The sequence below is a fragment of the Mobula birostris genome, chromosome X, assembly GCF_030028105.1.
Source record: "Mobula birostris isolate sMobBir1 chromosome X, sMobBir1.hap1, whole genome shotgun sequence".
Taxonomy (NCBI): domain Eukaryota; kingdom Metazoa; phylum Chordata; class Chondrichthyes; order Myliobatiformes; family Myliobatidae; genus Mobula; species Mobula birostris.
In genome coordinates, this window is record NC_092402.1 from 30,192,478 (window position 1) to 30,215,298 (window position 22,821).

General features: G+C 40.6%; 1 protein-coding gene across 2 annotated transcripts in view; it reads left to right on the forward strand.

Annotated features, from left to right (window-relative positions):
• smarcd2 (SWI/SNF related BAF chromatin remodeling complex subunit D2) overlaps positions 1-22,821 on the forward strand; it is a 46,851-nt gene that overhangs the window by 9,034 nt on the left and 14,996 nt on the right. Inside the window, exons 3-11 of one of the 2 annotated variants that reach the window (XM_072249015.1) lie at positions 146-188; positions 1,471-1,593; positions 2,487-2,606; positions 6,923-7,018; positions 10,095-10,196; positions 11,175-11,336; positions 12,202-12,299; positions 13,410-13,545; positions 19,782-19,904. In XM_072249015.1, coding sequence (XP_072105116.1) covers positions 146-188; positions 1,471-1,593; positions 2,487-2,606; positions 6,923-7,018; positions 10,095-10,196; positions 11,175-11,336; positions 12,202-12,299; positions 13,410-13,545; positions 19,782-19,904 — 1,003 coding nt within the window. The remainder of the gene's footprint in view (positions 1-145; positions 189-1,470; positions 1,594-2,486; positions 2,607-6,922; positions 7,019-10,094; positions 10,197-11,174; positions 11,337-12,201; positions 12,300-13,409; positions 13,546-19,781; positions 19,905-22,821) is intronic. The other variant, XM_072249017.1, reaches the window with a different exon arrangement.

A 22,821-nucleotide genomic window follows, 5' to 3' on the forward strand; every position in this document is an offset into this window, starting at 1 on the left:
ATTTATGAACACACAAAAGTTTACGCAAATAAGGGCCCAGCATTACTTATAACCAACATGTGTTCATGTTAAGTTGATGTTTAAAGAGCATGCAGTTAATCTTCAATTAGTGTTGACATCTAACAACGTCCTTTATTACCTGCAGTGTGAAGAGACGAAAGATGGCTGACAAAATTCTACCACAAAGGGCAAGTGTTGATTTTTGTTGGCTTTTTTAGATTTGCTTCGTTATTGATAAGGGTGCAAAATGTTTAACCAGAAGAATGTTCTGTGCACCCCACAATCCCCAGCTTACAAATAGACTAACTGATCTCACTGCAAAGCATGTTCCAGCTTTCCAATTATTTCAGTGCCGACTGCTTGACAGTAATCCAACTGGGTCGTTCCGCATCCTGTATCATAATGGCCATGGGCTTGTACCACATTGGTTAATATTATGTATGCGCAGAGCAAAAATGGCAACGGAGTAGTATCATTAAACAGTTTTACTGAATCGTGTTAACCACGGTATACGCTGGCCAATTTACAGTGAGGGAGCAACGATCCGGGCTGCCAAGACACAAAAAATGAGCACTCAAAAGCCTGCGCAAAAAGAGAGGGCCTTCTGCACGTTGGAGGCCCAGTTGACTCACCGCGCAATCAATCGGCCGGATGCGCACTTGACATATTCTTGCAATTAATATTCCGTTAATATGCCTGGTGTCATTTACCTACCTAGGATTTTCTACTTTAAATTTTGAGAAATTAAATCTAAGTATGAAGTGCTTTATAGTTCTGCCTGTTTTTTTTTTCACTAAAGTTAACAAATGTCCCATAGTGATTGTGAAACTTAACTACCTATGGAAGCGATTTATACGGCCATTTGCCTTTTATAAACAGATACCTTTCCTAAAGAAAACAAGCCTGGGTTTTCTTCTGTATTTTCACCTCTCCTTCATCAACCAAAGGAAGTGCTCTTTCTGTATTCACCGCATCAAAGCCCTTTACAAATTTTAATTGTCTTTACTAAATCTACTCTTCATCTAATGTGTTTGAGTTGAAATAGTCTTCAGTATCTCATCCCCAGTCTCTGAATCTGCATTTTACATTGACTTTAGCATCTTTTCAATATGGAGCATGCTGATGTGATGTGATCTAATAGTTTTGTTCTATCATTACCTTTGTGTCTTTATTCAGAAATCTAAAATGCTATTGCTATTTGAAAGAATTATGGTTATGATCCCTACCTGAAGGTTGGAAGAAATGCAGTAAGATCATCAAGAAGTGTTTTAAGGATATCAAGTGAATATTGTAGAAAGTTTTCATGCATTCGCTTTTACATCTTGCTGAAATCAGACGTGACAGTGTAGTGTTGTGTGACTACAGCAAACTAAATGCTTCATGGACAACACAACAGAGGTTACTGTAGTAGAGTTCCTCCTTAGTAAGTCCAGAGCTGACTTGATGTTTTGTTACCTTTTTAATTTTCAGATCAGAGAGCTTGTTCCTGAATCCCAAGCTTATATGGATCTCTTAGCTTTTGAGCGCAAATTGGATCAAACTATTATGAGGAAACGCCTGGAGATTCAGGAGTCCATGAAAAAGCCCTTAATGGTACAACTTTCAGAAAGCACAATTAATGTATACCAGGGACTGGTGGGTTGGGGGTAGGGTTTGCATTTAAGCTATTTTCTTGTTATTTCATAGTCTGCAAAATGTCATTCTCTTTTCTAAAACCTCACTTTCCTTCATCAGTGTCCCTCAGTCATTCAATACCATTCAGTGAAACAGGCTACAAATCAAAGCCACAATCTTTCTGCTGGTCATTTTAACGCATTTAAGTGATGCTGGGTGGAAATCTTTCCACAAAATACAGTCTTTAAGACCAGTCTCCTTTCCATTGGGATTTGAACTTGGATAACCATTAAGGTTGAGGTTTGATGTTTGCCTCTTTTCTCCATGGTGTAAGAGGTTAGGTCTGCAGAGCTGCTCCTTGGATGGTGGATAGAAGGCCATCAAGTGGTTGCAACATCTTGCCTGGAAGTATTTAGCCAAAAGCATCCTGGTGTTTTGCAATTAATAATCAATCATGCCTAACATTTTCAGGAACATACGAATTAAATATCTCATACGAATTAATATTCAGATGACAAAGAACCTGATCCTGTTTTGAATTTAGTAATCAAAAATGAAGGTATAATTTATCATAAGATCTGACCTTATTCTGTTGTCAATTTTGTTAAAGGAACAAGCTTCTGTTTTAGAGGGGCATGTTATCTCCTGACTTGTGTGGCTCAGGTCATCTGGCAGTTCTGGATGACCTTTCAGCTGTATAGTGCATTCTTTTGGTCTCTGACTTGAAGGGTTAAGCAGTAACCTGCAAATGGAGGAGATTGAAAGAAAATATTTGAAGGCTGCACACTGGGATTAACTGATGAATGGATGCTGATACACAGGCGTCCCTGTATGGAAAGCCTATGAACTACTTGATATTTTCTTCATTTCAGCAAAAGCGCAAACTAAGGATCTACATCTCGAACACTTTCACCCCGGCCAAGTCTGAAGGTGAAGAGGGAGAAACAGTTGCATCGTGGGAGCTTCGTGTGGAAGGAAAACTACTTGATGATGTAAGTTGGATTTGGCATACCTTGTGTCCCTTTTATTTTATCTTTGGCAAAGGCAAACACAAGGCAGTGACAAAACAAATAAACTTGCTTCCGAAAAATATGAGGAATGATTACTTGAGAAGAGAGTTAGTGGAGAGAGTTGTACTATAGTACTCTTTTGTATCTAGGCATTCAAGGTTAATTAATATTTATAATGTTATTTGACGTACATAAATTAAAAACATAATGTGGCATGGTAGTGTAACACTTTGCAGTGGTTAATGCAACACTTTACAGTGTTGCTCACCCGCGTTCAGTTCCCATTGCTGTCTGTAAGGAGTTTGTACATTCTCCCCGTAATGACGTGGGCTTTCTCCGGGTGCTCCAGTTTCCTCCCACAGTCCAGAAATGTACAGGTTAGTAGGTTAATTGGTCACATGGGTGTAATTGTGTCTCATTGGGCCAGAAGGACCTGTTACTATGCTGTAACTCTGAATAATAATAAACCATAATATATGATCCAAGTGACACAAGTTAATGTGTCACAGAGATGGTATCAACAGTCTTATCAGAGGGAAGATAGATCTGCTGAGAGAATGTAAGGGATTATGCAGAATTTACAAACAGAAGTTGTTCTGGCCATTATTGTCTGTGCTGATCAAAATAACAGTACACACCCTTCTTCCACCTTCCTGCTCTGGGTCGCTGTTCTCAAATACACAGCCAAGGAATAATTAAGTGTGAGGGCTTTTGCCTCTCTTGTCTTTGCAAGCCATAAGCTCCAGACCCCATCCACCCTCTTGGTGAAAAAGTTATTCCACTAGCTGTTCAACCATTTACATTAACTCTGTCTTGTTTTTGATTCCACAACTTAGGAAAATTAGTTCTCTTTCCACAAACTGGGCCCCTCATAATTTTGTAAGTTGTCAGTAAAGACTCTTTGACAAAAAACAGCTATAGCTTAGATAAGCACATGAGAATGGAGGGATATTGACTATGTGCAGGCAGAAGGGGTGAGGCAGTATTAGCTTAAGTAGTTTGGCATGACATTGTGAGCCAACAGCCCAGTTTCTGTGCCGTACTGTTCTACATTTATCTGACTTTCTCTCACAGCTATAATTCTCAGTTTTGACCTTACAATTTATGGCCATTAGCAAATCTTCAAAAATCATACAATTAAATATGCAGTTTACTTGCGAAAAATGAGGGAAGTGCAAGACAGATATATCCCAAATAAGAAGTAATTTTCGAATGGAAGGAGGACACTACCATGGCTGACAAATCAAGTCAGAGCCAAAGTAAAAGCAAAAGAGGGCATACAAGGAAGCCAAAGCTAGTGGGAAGATAGAGGATTGGGAAGCTTTTAAAAACTTGCAGAAGGAAACCAGGAAGGTCATTAGGAAGGTAAGGAAAGTGCTCAGGAAGCTTAATGGTCTGAGTGTAGATAAATCTCCTGGAGCTGATGGAATGCACCCTCGGGTTCTGAAGGAAGTAGCTGGAGAGATTGCGGAGGCATTAACGATGATTTTCAAGAATCGATAGATTCTGGCATTGTACCGGATGACTGGAAAATTGCAAATGTTACACCACTATTTAAGAAGGGTGGGAGGCAGCAGAAAGGAAACTATAGACCTGCTAGCCTGACATCAATGGTTGGGAAGTTGTTGGAATCAATTGTTAGGGATGGGATTACAGAGTACCTGGAGGCACATGACAAGATAGGCATGGTTTCCTGAAAGGAAAATCCTACCTGACAAACCTACAGCAATTCTTTGAGGAAATTACAAGCAGGTAGACAAAGGAGATGCAGTAGACGTGGTGTATTTGGATTTTCAGAAGGCTTTTGACAAGGTGCCGCACGTGAGGCTGATTAGCAAGATAAGAGCCTATGAAATCACAGGGAAGTTACTAGCATGGGTGGAGCGTTGGCTGTTTGGCAGAAAACAGAGTGGGAATAAAGGGATCCTATTCTGGCTGGCTGCCAGTTACCAGTGGAGTCCCACAGGGGTTCGTGTTGGGACCGCTGCTTTTTACGATGTATGTCAATGATTTGGACTATGGAATTAATGGATTTGTGGCTAAATTTGCCGATGATACAAAGATAGGTGGAGGAGCAGGTAGTGCTGAGGAAACAGAGAGCCTGCAGAGGGACTTAGATAGTTTAGGGGAATGGGCAAAGAAGTGACAAATGAAATACAATGTTGGAAATTGTGTGGTCATGCACTTTGGTGGTAGAAATAAACGGGTAGACTACTATTTAGATGGAGAGAGAATTCAAAATGCAGAGATGCAAAGGGACTTGGGAGTCCTTGTGCAAGATATCCTAAAGGTTAATCTCCAGGTTGAGTCTGTTGTGAAGAAGGTGAATGCGATGTTGGCGTTCATTTCTAGAGGTATAGAATATAAGAGCAGGGATGTGATGTCGAGGCTCTGTAAGGCACTCGTGAGACCACGCTTGGAGTATTGTGTACAGTTTTGGGCTCCTTATTTTAGAAAGGATATACTGACATTGGAGAGTGTTCAGAGAAGATTCACGAGAATGATTCCAGGAATGAAAGGGTTACCATATGAAGAACATCTAGCAGCTCTTGGACTGTATTCCCTGGAGTTCAGGAGAATGAGGGGGGGATCTCATAGTAACATTCCGAATGTTAAAAGGCCTGAACTGATTAGATATGGCAAAGTTATTTCCCATGGTAGGGGATTCTCGGACAAGAGGGCATGACTTCAGGATTGAAGGACGTCCATTTAGAACTGAGATGGAGAGAAATTACTTTAGTCAGAGGATGGTAAATCTGTGGAATTTGTTGCCATGAGTGGCTCTGGAAGCCAAGTCATTGGGTGTATTTGAGGCAGAGATAGATAGGTTCTTGATTAGCCAGGGCATCAAAGGGTATGGGGAGAAGGCAGGGGAGTGTGGATGACTGGAAGAATTGGATCAGCCCATGATTGAATGGTGGAGCAGACTTGATGGGCCAATTAGCCTACTTCAGCTCTTATATCTTATGGTCTTTTTTAATGAGTTCTATTGGATTTTTTTTGTTTTTTGGCGCCTGTTGGGAGATGAATCTCAGGTCATATATAATATACATACTTTGATAATAAATGTACTTTGACCTTAGAGCATTTTAAAGAAATGCATAGAAATTTTAGCTTGGGTTGGTGGCTGGGGTCTGCACTGGCATTGTTGGAAGTGAGGCATATGGCCAAATAGATTGGCAGGTGTATGACTGGGATTTTTTTTTTCAGTGGAGGAGACAAATGACAGGACATGTGGGAATCTGGGCAGGGTTGGGGGCACAGTTAGCTGAGGATGAAGGCATCTGCTTATCTGGCAGGCATCCTTATCTGGGACTGCCCTGCTACAGCTATTCTGTTCCAGGTCTGTCCAAACACAGGTGTCCTCAAGACAACTTGATCCAAGTTCCCCAACAGTTCTCCAAAAGGAGTGCAACCCAGGAAATGACATCATCCGGTAGGTCCCTGATGCATATGTGTATGATGCCAAAGAATGTCTCTTCAATTTGTAGAGTGATGCAAAATGACCTGGAAGTGGAAAGTGTTCATTTGTACTTGAGTGATATGGCAGCAGAAACCACAATTTGCAATCAAGTGTCCTAAGAACATAATAAGAAATTAGAGGGAGAGTTCTACCTGGCCTGTTGATCTTGCTCAAACATTCAATAACAAAGTGCCTGATCTGGTCATGGACTCGGCTCCATCTACTTGCCTTGTCCCCATAACCTTTAATTCCCCTGCTATGCAAAATTCTATTAAACTGTGTTGAAAAATATGTTTACAGCTTCCCTGGGCAGCAGAGAATTCCATAGATTCACTATGCTCTAGGAAAAGCAGTTTTTCCTCATCTCCATTCTAAGTCTATTCCCCCGAATCATGAGGTTATGTCCCCTAGTTCTCGTCTCACTTACTAATGGAAACAACTTTCCTGCCTCTAGCTTAATCTACCCTTTTCATGATTTTGTTTTTCTATAAGATTCCCTGTCATTTTTCTGAATTTCACTGTGATGGACCTCCTCTGTACTGCCTTCAAAGCCACTATATCTTCCCTGCTCCTAAGCTCAATCCATCTAGCAATGAAGGTCGTCATTCCATTCGCCGCCTTGATAAACTGTTGCACCTATAAACCAACATCCTAGATATCTGGTGCAGTGCCAGGCAAGGTGCAAAAACAAGCAAAGTACCTGAATCCAATTAGTGCTGGTTCATCAAGAACGGTCTGTTGAAGCTTAGTAGCAGGTTTCATCACCTCCTGAGTAGTGGGCCCATTTATGAGGGGGAGTGCCTTTCACTGATTCTGCAATTACCTTTCTTTCCAGCCTGGAAAAGTGAAGAGGAAGTTTTCATCCTTTTTCAAGAGTTTAGTCATCGAATTGGATAAAGACCTTTACGGTCCAGACAATCACTTGGTGGAGGTAAGATGTGCTCAGTGATTATTGGGTTAAATTAAGAGGTCACTTTTATCCTTTTCAGTCACACAATAGGTTCCAATCCTATCAATTGGAAATTGTGTGCTGTCAAACAACAGTGAGCTATTTATGACCAACTAACTTCAAACTTAAACTTGCCCCTTGAGCAAGTAATAAGCTGAGGCATTCATCATAGCAATCAACATCAAAATAGGAAACCTGATACACCACATTGCCAGATAAACCATTTGTACACCAGGAATTATTTTTAATTCATCAGCAACTGCCTGTCTATTGTTCTGACATCTGCTGCATGTATTTTTTTTATATGCCCGCTTAACTTGACATATTTTTGAAAGTCCTGTTTGGTGACTTGCACCATATAGTTTTGCTCTGGTGATGCCAATCTGATTGCTGTGCACAGCCTGCAAAAGTGTTTTGAAGGCTTCTGCCTTAAGATGGTGGTTCTGAACTGCTGTGGGTTTTGGGAACTGCTGCAGGCTGCTGCTACCGTCCTGCTTTCTTTTGCCCCCATCAAAAGATCAAATATTCTTAAATTATTGTTGCACAGAAATACTGGCAGCCCCAGGCTCTGTAAAACCTATCTTAACACAGAGGATGTGGATCTGCTTTATGTTCCAACTGTAGCAGGGATTATAATAGCTACCCTGCAGTTTCCTGTATGACTAATACCAGTTCATTAGCAGGATGTTTTGGATTTTGGACTGTTGGATATCCTGTGTAGGCAAAATCTGCAGTATAAATTATAGTGTAGGAAAAAGACTATCAAATGCCACCAGCTCTGAAACCATTAACAGACTCCTGAGGTGATTTTTCTTTTGCAATGTCTTTTCAGGGGTAAATTCTGCCTTATCTACATACAGAAATAATCATTAGATGATGCATAACACTATTCCAGTGCTGTAACATCATTATATGTACACCATTCATTTGTTTCACTGCAGTAAGCTGTGCAGTGCAGATTGGTCCTACTGTGCCTCCAGTTCAGTGATCTTGTAGTTGTGCATAAACCCACCTGTGGTCTTGCCGGTCTCTTTTACTGTAACCTATTTCGGTGTAGGAATCCACCAGACCTCTTCCAAGGTCCTCACACCCTGTGAAATTATTAATCCTGTAGGTCACAGCTGTGATTTCAGCTAATTAAATCTTCTCCTTTGTGATTCTGAGTCACTTGTCTATCTGCCTTAATATGGAATTCAGGGGAGCAGAGGAGATATGTGAATCGTACATGAAAGTGAACAGACTTGAGAGTAAATGAAAATCAGAACAACTGCAGATGCAAAATAGAAATGCTAGGAATACTCATTAGGTCAGGAAGTATCTGTGGAAATTGGAATATTTAAATGTTCCCAGTCTAGGACCTTCCGTCAGTTGAGATCAGCCATTTTTTTCCTCAACAAATGGAATGAGCTCCAGGAGCTATGTGACAACTTCTGTTTCTTAGCTTTTTGCAAACCCCTCTTCAAGTTCCAATTTACTGACATGTTTGTTCTTTGCAATCATGGCTTTCTTGGCTCATAGCTGATTATAATTCCCTGTTATCTGGGCACTTTTTGTCTTAATGGGACCATAAAACAGTGCCTGTTATGCATGTTACAGGATAGTTAAAGTTAGTTTGTTACATTGAGTAACAGTTGCAAGAAAAAGTTTGTGAACTGTTTGCAATTACATGGTTTTCTGCATTACTCATAAAATGGGGTCTGATCTTCATCTAAGTCACAATAATAGACAAACGCAATCTGCCTAAACTAATAACACACAAACAATTGTACTACTTGTCAATAATGACTACACCATTTAAACAATCACAGTCCAGGTTCAAAAAAAAAAGTATGTGAACCTCTGGGTTAAGCCTTAGAAAAAGAGTTGTGGAGATGCATGAAGCTGGAAAAGGCTACGAAAGCATTTCTAAAAACCTGAGAGTTCATCAGTCCACAGTAAGAGAAATTGTCTGCAAATGGAGGAAATTCAGTACTGTTGGTACTCTTCCCTGGGAGTATACAAAGATCACACCAAAAGCACAACGTGCAATGCTGAAGGAGGTGAAAAAGAACCCAAGGATAACAGCAAACGACCTGCAGAAATCTCTAGAACTTGCTGAAGTTGAACTTTTTGGCAGAAATGCATATAGCTATGTTTGGAGAAAAAAGGGCACTGCACACCAACACCAAAATCTCATCCTAACTGTGAAGCATGGTGGGAAGAGCATCATGGTTTGGTGCTGCTTTGCTGCCTCAGGACCCGGACAGTTTGCATTTGTTGAGGGAACAATGAATTCAAAATTGTATCAAGACATTTTACAGGAGAATGTCAGGGTAGTGGTCCATCACCTGAAGCTTAATAGAAATTGGATGATGCAACAAGACAATGACCTGAAACACAAGTAAATCAACAATAGAATGGTTTAAAAAGAAGGAAATTTGTGTTTTGGAATGGCCAAGTCAGAGCCCAGACCTTACCCCAATGGAGATGCTGTGGCATGAACTGAAGAGGGCTGTTCATGCAAGGTATCCCAGAAATATTGATGAACTGAAACAGTTTCGTATGGAGGAATGGTCTAAAATTCCTCCTTGCTGTTGTGCAAGTCTAATCAGCAGCTAAAGGAAATGTTTGGTGGAGGTTATTGCTGCTAAAAAGAGGTTCTACTAGTTATTAAATACAAGGGTTCACATACTCTTTCCAGCCTGGACTGTAAATAAACGATGTGTTCAATAAAGAAATGAAAAGTACAACAGTTTGTGTGTTATTAGTTTAGGCAGATTGCATACGTCTATTATTATGACTTAGATTAAGATCAGATCACATTTTGAGTAATTGATGCAGAAAATCTTGTAAGTTCAAACTGTTCACAAACTTATTGCAACTGTAGCTCCGTCCCAGCCTTTGATCACATTGATCAGATTAGCTATAGGTAAGCTGGTGTGATTGAAGAGCTGGTATCTTGACCACACTCATGTCGCTAGTAACAGATCTGAAACAGTAGGAAATAGAGGGGAGAAGGTCATTTTATAAAACAATCTTTAGCATGAACATCTTGTAACATCAACTTCGTGGATTATAGTGGCACAGAATGCCCACCACCCAGGAGACGGATGGCTTTCAGGTGAAGAGACCAGGAGATGTGAATGTGAAGTGCACCCTGCTATTGATGCTGGATCACCAGGTAGGACTGGAACTGTTCAATAATGAATTGGGAATAAAGAGGCTTGTAGCAGCTTGTGATAATGCCACTGGTTTCTTTAGCAGATCATCTGTAATATTCTGTCTGGGGTGGGCATTGCTCACAAGGCCACACTTGTTACCTCTTAGTATTTTCTCTGAGGAAAATGGTGGTGAGTCTTGAACTGCTTCTGTGCATGGTTGCAGTTGTCAATGGCAAAATTGAGTAGCTTCATGTCATTTCAAGGAGCTAGTTAAGCAACCATGCTGCTGTGGTCTGAAGTCCAATGGAGGCTGGACCAGGTAAGGCCAGTATATTTCCCAGAGGGTCAGTCCAACATTGTGCCATTGTATTGGTTATTTTCTTGTTTTACCAATATCTAAATCTGAAATCATATTCTCATTATGTTGGGTTTAGTAGTCATTTGCTCTCACGAAATCAGTACAGTGCCGTATCCAAATTAATCAAAGTGCTAGTGGCGACTATAAAAGTAAAAGTTCTTTGCACCTGATATTCACTGAAAGCACTAATATAATTCCCAAATATGTAAAGAATTAGTTTTTAATCACATTAGGTAAACTGTTCGCTCCCTATCTGAACAAAAGTAGATATCGCACTAGAATTGAATCACACTTGGGAATTAGAGACAAAGAATTCAGTCACTTTAATATGAAGGATAAGGAATTTAAATTTTAAAAAAACAACATTGTGTTACCTGGATACAGAGAAATTGAAGAAACCTGAGAGCAACATTCCAACTGTCAAAACAGCTTTGGATTGTGTTACAGTTTGTAGTTCATAAGGCCCAGCTGCTGTAGTGTGTGGCATCCGTTTTGTCTTATGGACTATCCTGTACCTGAGATGAGAGGCTTTTCTAGGTGGCAGAAATTGTCTGCTACAACAGGCAAAAGTACCAATTACAGAATTGCATGTGTGAAACTGAACTTAATCAGTAACCTGTGACCGTATTTCCCACTTCAGCCCCCACAGTATAAGCTGGATGTCAGGTTGGCTCGTTTGTTGGGGGTCCACACTCAGACCCGGGCCAACATCATGCAGGCACTGTGGCTCTACATCAAGAAGAACAGGCTTCAGGATAACCACGAAAAGGAATACATCAACTGCAACCGCTACTTCAAGCAGGTAAAAGGCACTTCTGTCCCACAAAGTTGGAGTTCCTGTTTCTATAACGTTCAATAAAACTCCAATAAAGACACACTTGAGACTTCAGTTGGGCTGGACTAGCAGCTTTGCATTGGGTGTTCCTCATGTTTACCCAACATAATTTATTTTCACTTTTTTTGTAACATGTTACAGTGGTATAACTTTTCCAGTAAAGACAGTGTTTGAAGGGAATGGCAGATATCATCTGTGAATGTAAAGGGAGCACAGGAAGCAGAACTTGAAGTCAAGTTTCAGCTTGTTAAGTTGTGAAACATCCAAGATCTCTGACCACACCGGTTCTAGCCATAAACATTGTTCACGCACCCGACTCTGGCTCTAGTTGGAGTTTTTTTTTTCCTAAGTCCTGATACATTATTAAAACCAGAGCACCTGGAGGAAATCCAGGTGGTCACAGGGAGAATGTAAAAACTCCTTGCAGACTGTGGTGGAATTGGATGTGGGGCACTGGCGCTGTAATGCTGTTACCCCTAACTGCTCCGCCACCATGCCACTGCATGGTGATGTAGTGTTGTATTAGGTTAAATTAGACAGTTAGTTAATATAAAATAATTCTGAAATGTAGTTGTTAAATAGAAATTAATATAGGAGTCTGTTTCTGTTCCAACTGGAATCCCAGCTCAGTAATAATATGAGTAATTCGGATTAGTTTGTTGTCATAGCACCCGGGTGCAATGAAATTCCTGATCACATAAGGCTGATACAGTATTATCACAGTGCCTCAGTAGCTCAGTATTTTAAAAACCCTGAGATTAGCTAGGTGATCATCATGTAGTTGATGTCTCTTTATCATTATCTCCTCTGTTAACAGTGAATTTTCTCGTAGATATTTAACTGCATGCGGATGAAATTCACTGAAATTCCAATAAAACTGGCTAGTCTCCTACAGCATCCAGACCCCATCATTATCAACCACATGATTAGGTAAGAACTGTTGCCGTTCTGACTTTCAAAGCTGGGGTCTTGTGGAATACTTGGTTCATCAGTGAAGTGGTGATTTGAATATTTACGTCAGCAATGGAGTGTGCCTTCATTCATCAGTTGTTAACTGTGTTTCATTGACTTCTGAGATATATTTGCCAATTTGGTAAGAACTAGTTCCTAACACAGCAAAGAGACAGCTAGAGTAATACACTGCTGTTCCTGTCCTGGTCATATTAAAACTCTTCACAGCCAGTGAGTGCGTGACTGTAACTACTGGGAATGTGAAAGTTAACATTGGTTAGAGGAATTCACACGGGGGTGTGATAACAGCCAGACAGCAGGAATAAGGTTGATAACTTTAGCCTGGACACTGTGGATGACTGTGATGCTCCTCCTGAGAGTGGACAGATGGGGTTTAATGCCTTATTCAAAAAGACAGCTTTGGCAGTGTACAGTTCTCAGTACTGCACTGGTTATGCCAGCCAGAATGTGCAGCTCAAATGTCTGGAAGGGGTCTTGTACCAACAACCTAATGACACGAAGGGGAGAGGGGAATGGAACCGTCTCACTTGCAAGGATAAGAGACCTGTAAAGGATCAGTGACTGAACCTTGCCACAGGATGGGGGAATGTACTGATTGGCCAATTATGGTGGGGTTGAGGAATAAGTGTGTGAATGATTGGTGAATCACTGCAAGTTTTCTAGTTCTAGCTCCTTCACAATGGATGTGCTTGATTTTGCTTCAAACAATTCTTCATGAATATAATTCAGCTTTCCCACTGAATTGGATTAGAGCATTCTGCTACTGATGTGATTGCATACTGCTGGTACTGAAAGAGTGGCAACTATTTCCAATGGAAATCCACTTGGGGGACACATGTCAAACTTGCATGTGTAGCATAATCTACAGTTGGTGACTGGGTTGGTTAAGGCACACTCATCGACTGAGTACTGCAGTGAAATCTCTGTTTGGTACAAGGTAGTGACAGTGTAGGAAGTGAACAGGGATAACATGATGGGCTGTTCTCTGAGAGTAACTGGTTAAAATAGTGCAGGAACTGTATTAGTGACAAGGTGAAGTAATACAGTTCTATCTTACATAAACTACAGTGTGGATCCCAGTGATCAGAAGAAAACTGCTTGTTATGACATTGATGTTGAGGTTGATGACCCTCTGAAGAGTCAAATGAGCAACTTTCTTCTGTCAACAACCAATCAGCAGGAGATTGCAGTCTTGGATGTTAAGGTAAGCCACTGGGGCCAAAAAACGTCAGTCACTTGATTGACTGAGGTAAAGCTGCAGTTTCCTCCAAATACATCAAATGCTAATAAATCTGCAAGATGGAGTCTTGAGCATCATTGGCGATTGTGCTTGCATTTGGTACAAGAACCATTCTGGGACAAAAACACATTAGAAATCACTGGGTAAATTGACAATTAAGTTGTATAATTAAAGAGGCTGCAAGACCACCAGCATTTTAAGTCAGTGAATCTAGTGAAACAATGCAGGGATCTAGCAGTGATATTTCCATCTTAGATTTTAGCTGACCATGGCTATTAATTCTGTCACAGCACATAGGAGGATTACAAGCCAGCTTCACCCATTCTAAGTTGCCACTAGCTGGTGCTACCAATTAGTCACTTTGCCTGAAGGTGGATGATCCAGGGAACAGCCAAGCCTTTCAATTATGTTCAAAGACGCCAGTAGGAGTACCTATTGAAAACATTCTCTGATATACAAAATAATTTTTTTAAAAAGCTGGAAATGCATTAGCTGTGAGAAGAGAACAAGAATGTATGATTAATAACCTTCCAACAGAATCAGAAAAGTTGCCTTCAGTATGTAGTAAGTGGGGAGTAATTAAAAGGAAAAATCTGTACTAGAATAGATTTTTAACTGACTAAAGGTGAAAAGTAGTGACAAGACTGGCAAAGATTCAAGATTGAGAAAAACTATTGAACAGTTTGTATATCTAACTTCAGTAGGGCAAAAATGTTTGAGTGAATTTAACAATCCAAGACTAATTTGTCCAAAGTATCAGGATTTGGAAGTACTAGATAGTGCTTCAGAAATGTAATATTTTCTTAGCAAGGTTATTAGTATTACTAAAATAGGTTAGCACATGGAGAGAGCTCAATGGAATTTCAGAAACTATATAGCAAGTTTCAAAATGTTTTTTGGCATAGTGACAACAGGGATTTGTATTGCAGCTTTAATGTGGCTACCTGCCCTGATGCACTGCACAGGGACATTATCAAACGTTATGTAATTTGATACTAGGCTACATAGGGAAATAATCGGGGTAACTGGTCTATGAAGTAGAGAAGATAATTGTTGGGGCTTGTAGCTAACATTTCACAGCAACGTGGGTCATCTTGCTTACAGAAATTAGTAATGATTTTGAGAAATATGTAATAATGAATACTATATCCAAGGTGTGAAGCTATTAAAAGTGCAGTCACATGTACTGCTGAAGAAATTAGTCTCACTGTGATTATGGACACGATATGTTAAACGACAAAATAAACTTCACGAGGAAATCTGCAGATGCTGGAAATTCAAGCAACACACATCAAAGTTGCTGGTGAACGCAGCAGGCCAGGCAGCATCTCTAGGAAGAGGTACAGTCGACGTTTCGGGCCGAGACCCTTTGTCAGGACTAACTGAAGGAAGAGCTAGTAAGAGATTTGAGAGGGGGAGGGGGAGATCCAAAATGATAGGAGAAGACAGGAGGGGGAGGGATGGAGCCAAGAGCTGGACAGGTGATTGGCAAAAGGGATATGAGAGGATCATGGGACAGGAGGTCCGGGGAGAAGGAAAAGGGGGAGGGGGGGAACCCAGAGGATGGGCAAGGGGTATATTCAGAGGGACAGAGGGAGAAAAAGGAGAGAGAGAAAGAATGTGTGTATATAAATAAGTAACGGATGGGGTACGAGGGGAAGGTGGGACATTAGCGGAAGTTAGAGAAGTCAATGTTCATGCCATCAGGTTGGAGTCTACCCAGACGGAATTTAAGGTGTTGTTCCGCCAACCTGAGTGTGGCTTCATCTTTACAGTAGAGGAGGCCGTGGCCAGACATATCAGAATGGGACATGGAATTAAAATGTGTGGCCACTGGGAGATCCTGCTTTCTCTGGCGAACAGAGCTTTCTCAGAACTTTGAGTTCTCTCTCCATTTAAATAATAGTCTGCCCGTTTATTTCTTCTGCCAAAGTGCATAACCATACACTTTCCAACATTGTATTTCATTTGCCACTTCTTTGCCCATTCTTCCAATCTATCCAAGTCTCTCTGCAGACGCAAACACGAGGAATTCTGCAGATGCTGGAAATTCAAGCAACACACATCAAAGTTGCTGGTGAACGCAGCAGGCCAGGCAGCATCTCTAGGAAGAGGTACAGTCCACGTTTCAGGCCGAGACCCTTCATCAGGACTGACGAAGGGTCTCGGCCTGAAACGTGGACAGTACCTCTTCCTAGAGACTTTCTCTGCAGACCCTCTGTTTCCTCAGCACTACTGGCCCCTCCACCTATCTTCGTCTCGTCAGCAAACTTAGCCACAAAGCCATCTATTTCATAATCCAAATCGTTGATGTACAATGTAAAAAGAAGCAGCCCCAACACGGACCCCTGTGGAACACCACTGGTAACCAGCAGCCAACCAGAATAGGATCCCTTTATTCGCACTCTTTGTTTCCTGCCAATCAGCCAATGCTCTATCCACGTATGTAACTTCCCCGTTATTCCATGGGCTCTTATCTTGTTAAGTAGCCTCATGTGTGGCACCTTGTCAAAGGCCTTCTGAAAATCCAAATATACAACATCCACTGCATCTCCCTTATCTAGCCTACTGGTAATTTCCTCAAAAAAATTGTAATAGGTTTGTCAGGCAGGATTTTCCATGCTTTAAGGAATCCATGCGGAGTTCTGCCTATCTTGTCATATGCCTCCAGGTACTCCGTAACCTCATTCTTGACAATCGGCTCCAACAACTTCCCAACCACTGATGTCAAGCTAACAGGTCTATAATTCCCTTTTTGCTTCCTTGCCCCCTTCTTAAATAGCAGAGTGACATTTGCAATCTTCCACTCCCCCAGAACCATGCCAGAATCTATCGACTTTTGAAAGATCATCGTTAATGCCTCCACAATCTCCACAGCTACTTCCTTCAGAACACAAGGGTGCATTCCATCTGGTCCAGGTGATTTATCTACCTTTAGACTATTCAGCTTCCTGAGTACTTTCTCTGTCGTAATTGTGACTGCACACACTTCTCTTCCCTGCCACCCTTGAGTGTCCGGTATACTGCTGATGTCTTCCTCAGTGAAGACTGATGCAAAATACTCGTTCAGTTCCTCCACCATCTCCTTATCTCCCATTACAATTTCTCCAGCATCATTTTCTATTGGTCCAATATCTACTCTCACCTGTCTTTTACTCTTTATATACTTGAAAAAGCTTTTAGAATCCCAGCTTCCAACTCTTGATCTGCACCCCAGTAGGTCATGGCTCTTCAGAGTAGACATCCATATAACGTTTAAAATGTGTTGAGTTTTCCCGCTCTCAGTCAGTGTGTTCTAGGCTTCTGGCCTCTGGGTGACTAAACTATCCCCATCTACCTTCTGATTCTTCAAACAGTTACTTTAAATATATCCTTCCTGGTTTTTGACACCTCTGCCAACGGGAAAAGACTCCTTTCAGTTGACAATGTATGTAAAAGAAAATGAGGGATTTTTCTTTCTTTTTTTACAGCACAGGAATAGGCCCTTCAGTCTACAATGTTGTGCCAAACCAAATAAATTAGTAATCAAATGACCAACTAAACCAATTCCTTCCACCTACACAATGTCCATATCCTTCCATTTTCCTCACATTGATGTGCTTATCTAAATGTCTCTTAAAAGTCCCTAATGTATCTGCCTCTACCACCATACCAGGCTTGAAGTGCTGTTTCTCAATCAATCAATCATTCCTTATTAAATGGTTGTTCATTAATTTCTAATTTACTGGTGTCAGCAGGGGGAGTCTGTTGTGGCATATTAGTGTTTACATGTTCTTCAATATTTACCTCTTGATGTGCAATGATTGTCTTAAGGAATTAGTGCCAAATTTGATTCAGTAGATTTGAGGAGAATGTTTATAGAGACTAGAACCATCTCACATTAACATATTTTAATTGATTTATCAACAGCTATTTCAGTAGGTCTTTTTCTGCTACCAACAAATTGTCATTGTTATTTATTGGAAAATTAACCTGAAGTTTGGTATGTAGGGGCAGTTGTATGATGGGGAAAAGAGCTCAGTGTGGATTATTTTTCTTGAGATTTGCATTATTTTCATGTCAGGGGATTATGACAACCACGAGTTCACTGCGAGGTAGTGGCTGTGATTATCCCAGACTGTGCTGAGCCTGCTGTGAGAGGCTGAGTAATCTCTGTGATAAAAGCAGCAAATGATGGAATTAAACAGAAATAGGCATCAGCATCGACTAATGAAAAGATAAGCCGACATTTCCAGTGCAGACTTGCAAAACTCCCTCAAGGCTATATTTATTTTATTTAGAGATACAGTACAGTAACAGGCCCTTCCAAGCAAACGAGCCCTCATTGCTCAGTTACACTCGTGTCCAATTAACCTACTAACCTGTACATCTTTGAAATGTGGGAGGAAATCAGTAGCACCCAGAGTAAACTCACGCAGTCAGTGGGAGAAAATGCAAACTTACAGCAGCAGGAATTGAACACTGGTTGCTGGGGTCTGTAAACTGTTATTCTAATCGCTGCCTTCATTATCATTTTTCTTTCTATATAAATAAAGAATTCATACCCACTTGGAACTGCTCTTTACAAATAAGCACATTAGACTCTCATTAAATGGGCACGCACGTATCACTTAATGGTTAAATATAAAAGGCTTTTTCAAGAAAACTATTGTGTTTTTATATTATTGCTAGGTTTCCAGATAGGAAAATAATGACTCATAACCTCAGAATATTCTCCAATAGTTCTGGTTTTCCTACCCTATTGAGGGTTTGTTGAAGGAAGGGGGGGTCTGAATGTGTTTAGCTGTTAAACTTGAAGTGATAGCAGTTTGCAACACCTGCTGAAAGCAGAATCACTATTGCTGTTGCCTTTGCATGTCTCACCCTATATATCAAAGAGTGCCTGTCAGGAGCAGGAGGGCTGAACTTTGAAATAACATGTTGAAATGGATTAGAGAATCTAGTCATATCACCATCAAGAATTGAAGGCTGAAAACAAGTTTCATCTTTTGTACTTAAATGTTATTCCCAGTTCAGAGCTTAGCCAGAGGAAGATGGTAATGAGATAGATCAAGAAACAATGACTCAAATGAAAATTCTAAGCACAAGTAGAGTCACCCATCTTAAATTAACACATTGCACATGTATTATCGTGCTTCTAAGAATTACATTCTAAAGCCAATCACCTGGGTATGTTTGTTAATTACAAGGTGATACAAAAGAAATGTCGTGAACATACTTGCTAAGTCTTTTACAGAAAGCTTTTATATTGAAGGTTGTAAAAGTATGATATGCCATAATTATACTTTGCAACCTCCTCTACTCCCAATTATACCTCTTGCAGTACAGAAAAACAATTTGAGAAGTAAATGCGATAGTGATATTGGCATTTTGTAAAGTAAAGGCATCCATTAGTCTTGCGAGACCATGGATCTGCGCCTGGAAAGTCTTCACTCTCCAGGGTGCAGGCCTGGGCAAGGTTGTATGGAAGACCAGCAGTTGCCCATGCTGCAAGTCTCCCCTCTCCACGAGACCAGTGTTGTCCAGGGGAAGGGCATTAGGACCCATACAGCTTGTCACCAGTGTCGTCACAGAGCAATGTGTGATTAAGTGCCTTGCTCAAGGACACAACATGCTGCCTCGGCTGGGGCTCGAACTCACGACCTTCAGGTCACTAGTCCAATGCTTTAACCACTTGGCCACGTGCCCACACATTTGTACCTTACAGAATAATGATAAAGGTTTTACAATTCAGTGTTTATACTTGCACTTAACTTTGGCAACCATGTCATGGATGAATGATCTCTTGTCAATGGTGTTCTAAATGAAGGTCTTGTCCTGCCTGTGATACAAAGACCTGGGAAATAAAGTACAGCTTCACTCCTTTGCCGTGATCACTGCTCCATGATAATATAAATGTGCTCCAACACATTTGAAAGAATGAAAATTAGTGCTCTAAACCAACCAACCAACCAGTCTCTACAAGTACAGAAGGAGATTAATCGGAACTTTATGTAGAGATACCTATGCTCTGAGAAATATTTGGTTATTGCTATTTTAATGATCTTGTGCTGTAGCATGAGAAAAGCAAAATTAAAAATTACTGACCAGCACGCACACATTCTAAAATATTTCACTAATGTGTGATCAAATGTCTTAATGGATTCTGAAGATTCTGGACATTATTTGAAATGATAATTAGCCGATGTGTTACTTTCTAGATTCATGACACAATTGAATCTATCAATCAGTTGAAGATCCAACGTGACTTCATGCTAAGCTTCAGTAACCACCCACAGGAGTTTATTCAAGACTGGTTAAAGTCACAGTGTCGTGATTACAAGGTAATAATGCCAAGGGCAAGAATTATTTTCATTTTATACGTTGAGCTGTGACTTGTTAGGAGTCTGTGAAGAGATGACAACAGATAAGGCCAGTAGCTAAAACAATTACCAGAGTTTGCTGTTTCATTTCTGGCCATTTTTATGAACCCAGATTGCAAATTATGCGCAATTTGAAGACACAGGAAAAGTGACCAAAAAATGGGAAACAAAATAATCTATACTATACTAAGATTTAAATTGCATTATAATTCTTCTCTGTAAGAAACTACTGGCATAATTGACATATTACTATTTAACTATTTATGGTTCTATTACTATTTATTATTTATGGTGCAACTGTAATGAAAACCAATTTCCCCCTGGGATCAATAAAGTATGACTACGACTACTACTACTGCAACAACTACTACAGATACAGGAATCGCAAACAAAAAGACAAAACTGCTGGAGTAAAACAGCAGGTCAAGCAGCATCTGTGGAGACAGATGTTTGATGCTTTGGGTTGAGATGCTGCATCAAGGCAGTGCAGGGTCTTGACCAGAAATGTTGACTCCACAGATGTTTCCTGACACTGAGTTCAACTACACTTTGTTTTTCATAATAATTCTTCCAAGCATTACTGTACCTGAAGGATAGATTTTTGGGGTTAGATCATCTAAAGAATCAAAGTTTATAAGCATCATAGAGAAGTACAGCACTGAAAAGGGCTCTCTGGCCCATTTAGTCCATGCCGAACCATTTAAGCTGCCTACTCCCATTGTCCTGCACCGGGACCATAGCCCTCCATACCCCTCCCAACCAAACTTCTCAAATGTTGAACTTGAGCTGGTATGCACCACTTGTGCTGGCAGCTCATTCCACACTCTCACCACCCTCTGAGTGAAGAAGTTTCCCCTCCTGTTCCCCTTAAACTTCTCACCTTTCACTTTTAACCCATGACAGCTAGTTGCAATCCCACACAACCTCAGTGGAAAAAGCCTGCTTGCATTTACCCTATCTATACCTTCATAATTCTGTACGCCTCTGTCAAATCTCCCCTCAGCCTTCTACATTCCAAGGAATAAAGTCCTAACCTATTCAAAGGAATAAAGTCCTAACTTATTGAATCTTATAACTTGGGTCCTCCAGTCCAAGCAACATCCTTGTAAATTTTCTTTGTACTCTTTCAACCTTATTTAAATCTTTTCTGTAGGTAGGTGACCAAAACTGCACACAATACTCCAAATTAGGCTTCACCAACATCTTGTACAACATCAATATAACATCCCATTTTCTGTACACAATTTATGAAGGCCAATATGCCAAAAACTTTCTTTATGACCCTATCTACCTGTGCTGTCTCTTTCAATGAATTATGAACCTGAATTCCCAGAATAACTTAGTTCTACTGCACTCCTCAGTGCCCTACCATTCACTGTGCAAGACCTACCCTTGTTGGTCCTACCAAAGTACAACACCTTGCACTTGCCTGCATTAAACTCAATATGCCATTTTTCCAGCTGGTCCAGATCCCTCTGCAAGCAATGACAGTCTTCCTTGCAGTCCACAACAGCCCTAATCTTGGTATCATCCACAAATTTCCTGATCCAGTTAATCATATTATCATTTAGATCATTGATATAGATGGCAAACAACAATGGACCCAGTGCCAAACTCTGCGGCACACCATTAGTGACAGGCCTCCAGTCAGAGGGGCAACCATTTACTAGAATGCTCTGGCTTTTCCCACAAAGCCAATGTCTAATCCAGTCTATCTCATTTTGAATGCCAAGCGACTGAACCACCTTGATCAACCTCCCATGCTAGACTTTGTCTATTGCCTTGCTAAAGTCCATGTAGACAACATCCACTGCCTTAAAACTTTCCTGGTAACTTCCTCAAAAAACTCTTAAGATTGGTAGGGCATGTCTAACCACACACAAAGCCATGCTGACTATTCCTAATCAGTCGCTGTCTGTCCAAATATTCATATATCTGATCCCTTAGAATACCTTCCAATAACCTTCCTACTACTGATGTCAGGCTCACCAGTCTATAATTTCCTAGTTTATTTATAGAGCCTTTCTTAAACAGTGGAACAACATCAACTATCCCACAGTCCCCTGGTACCTCTCCTGTCACTAAGAATGATTTAAATATCTCTGCTACGGCCTCTGCAATTTCTGTAATTGCCTCCCACAGGGTCCAAGGGAACACCTCGTCAGGCCTAATCAACCTAATTTGCTTCAAGACAGCAAACATGCCCTCTTCTGTAATGTGTATAGGGCCCATGACCTTCCTGCTGCTTTGCCTCATTTCTATAGACTCTGTGTCTGTCTCCTGAGTACATACAGTCGCAAAAAAATCATCTGTTCACGGTTTTCCCCCATCTGTTTTGGCTCCACACATGGATTACTATTCTGATCTTCTAGAGGACCAATTTTGTCCCTTACAGTCCTTTTGCTCTTAACATATCTGTAGAATTCCTTAGGATTCTCCTTCACCTAGTCTGGTAGGGCAATCTCATGCTGTCTTTTAGCCCTCCTAATTTCTTTAGGTGTTCTCTTGCATTTCTTGTATTCCATAAGCACCTCATTTGCTATGCACCTTGATTTTTTTTTTCTTAACCAGGGTCTCAGTATTGCTTGAAAACCTGTGTTCCCTAAACCTGTTAGCTTTACCATTTATTCTGACAGGCACATACAAGTTTTGTACTCTCAAAATTTCACTTTTGAAGGCCTCCCACTTACCAAGTACACCTTTGTCAAAAAACAGTCTGTCCCAGTCCATACTTGCCAGATCTTTTCTGATCCCATCAAAATCGGCCTTTCTCCAATTTAGAATCTTAACCTGCAGATCAAACCTATCTTTTTGCATATTTACTTTGAAACTAATGGCATTATGACCACAAGATGCAAAGTGTTCCCCTACATATGTC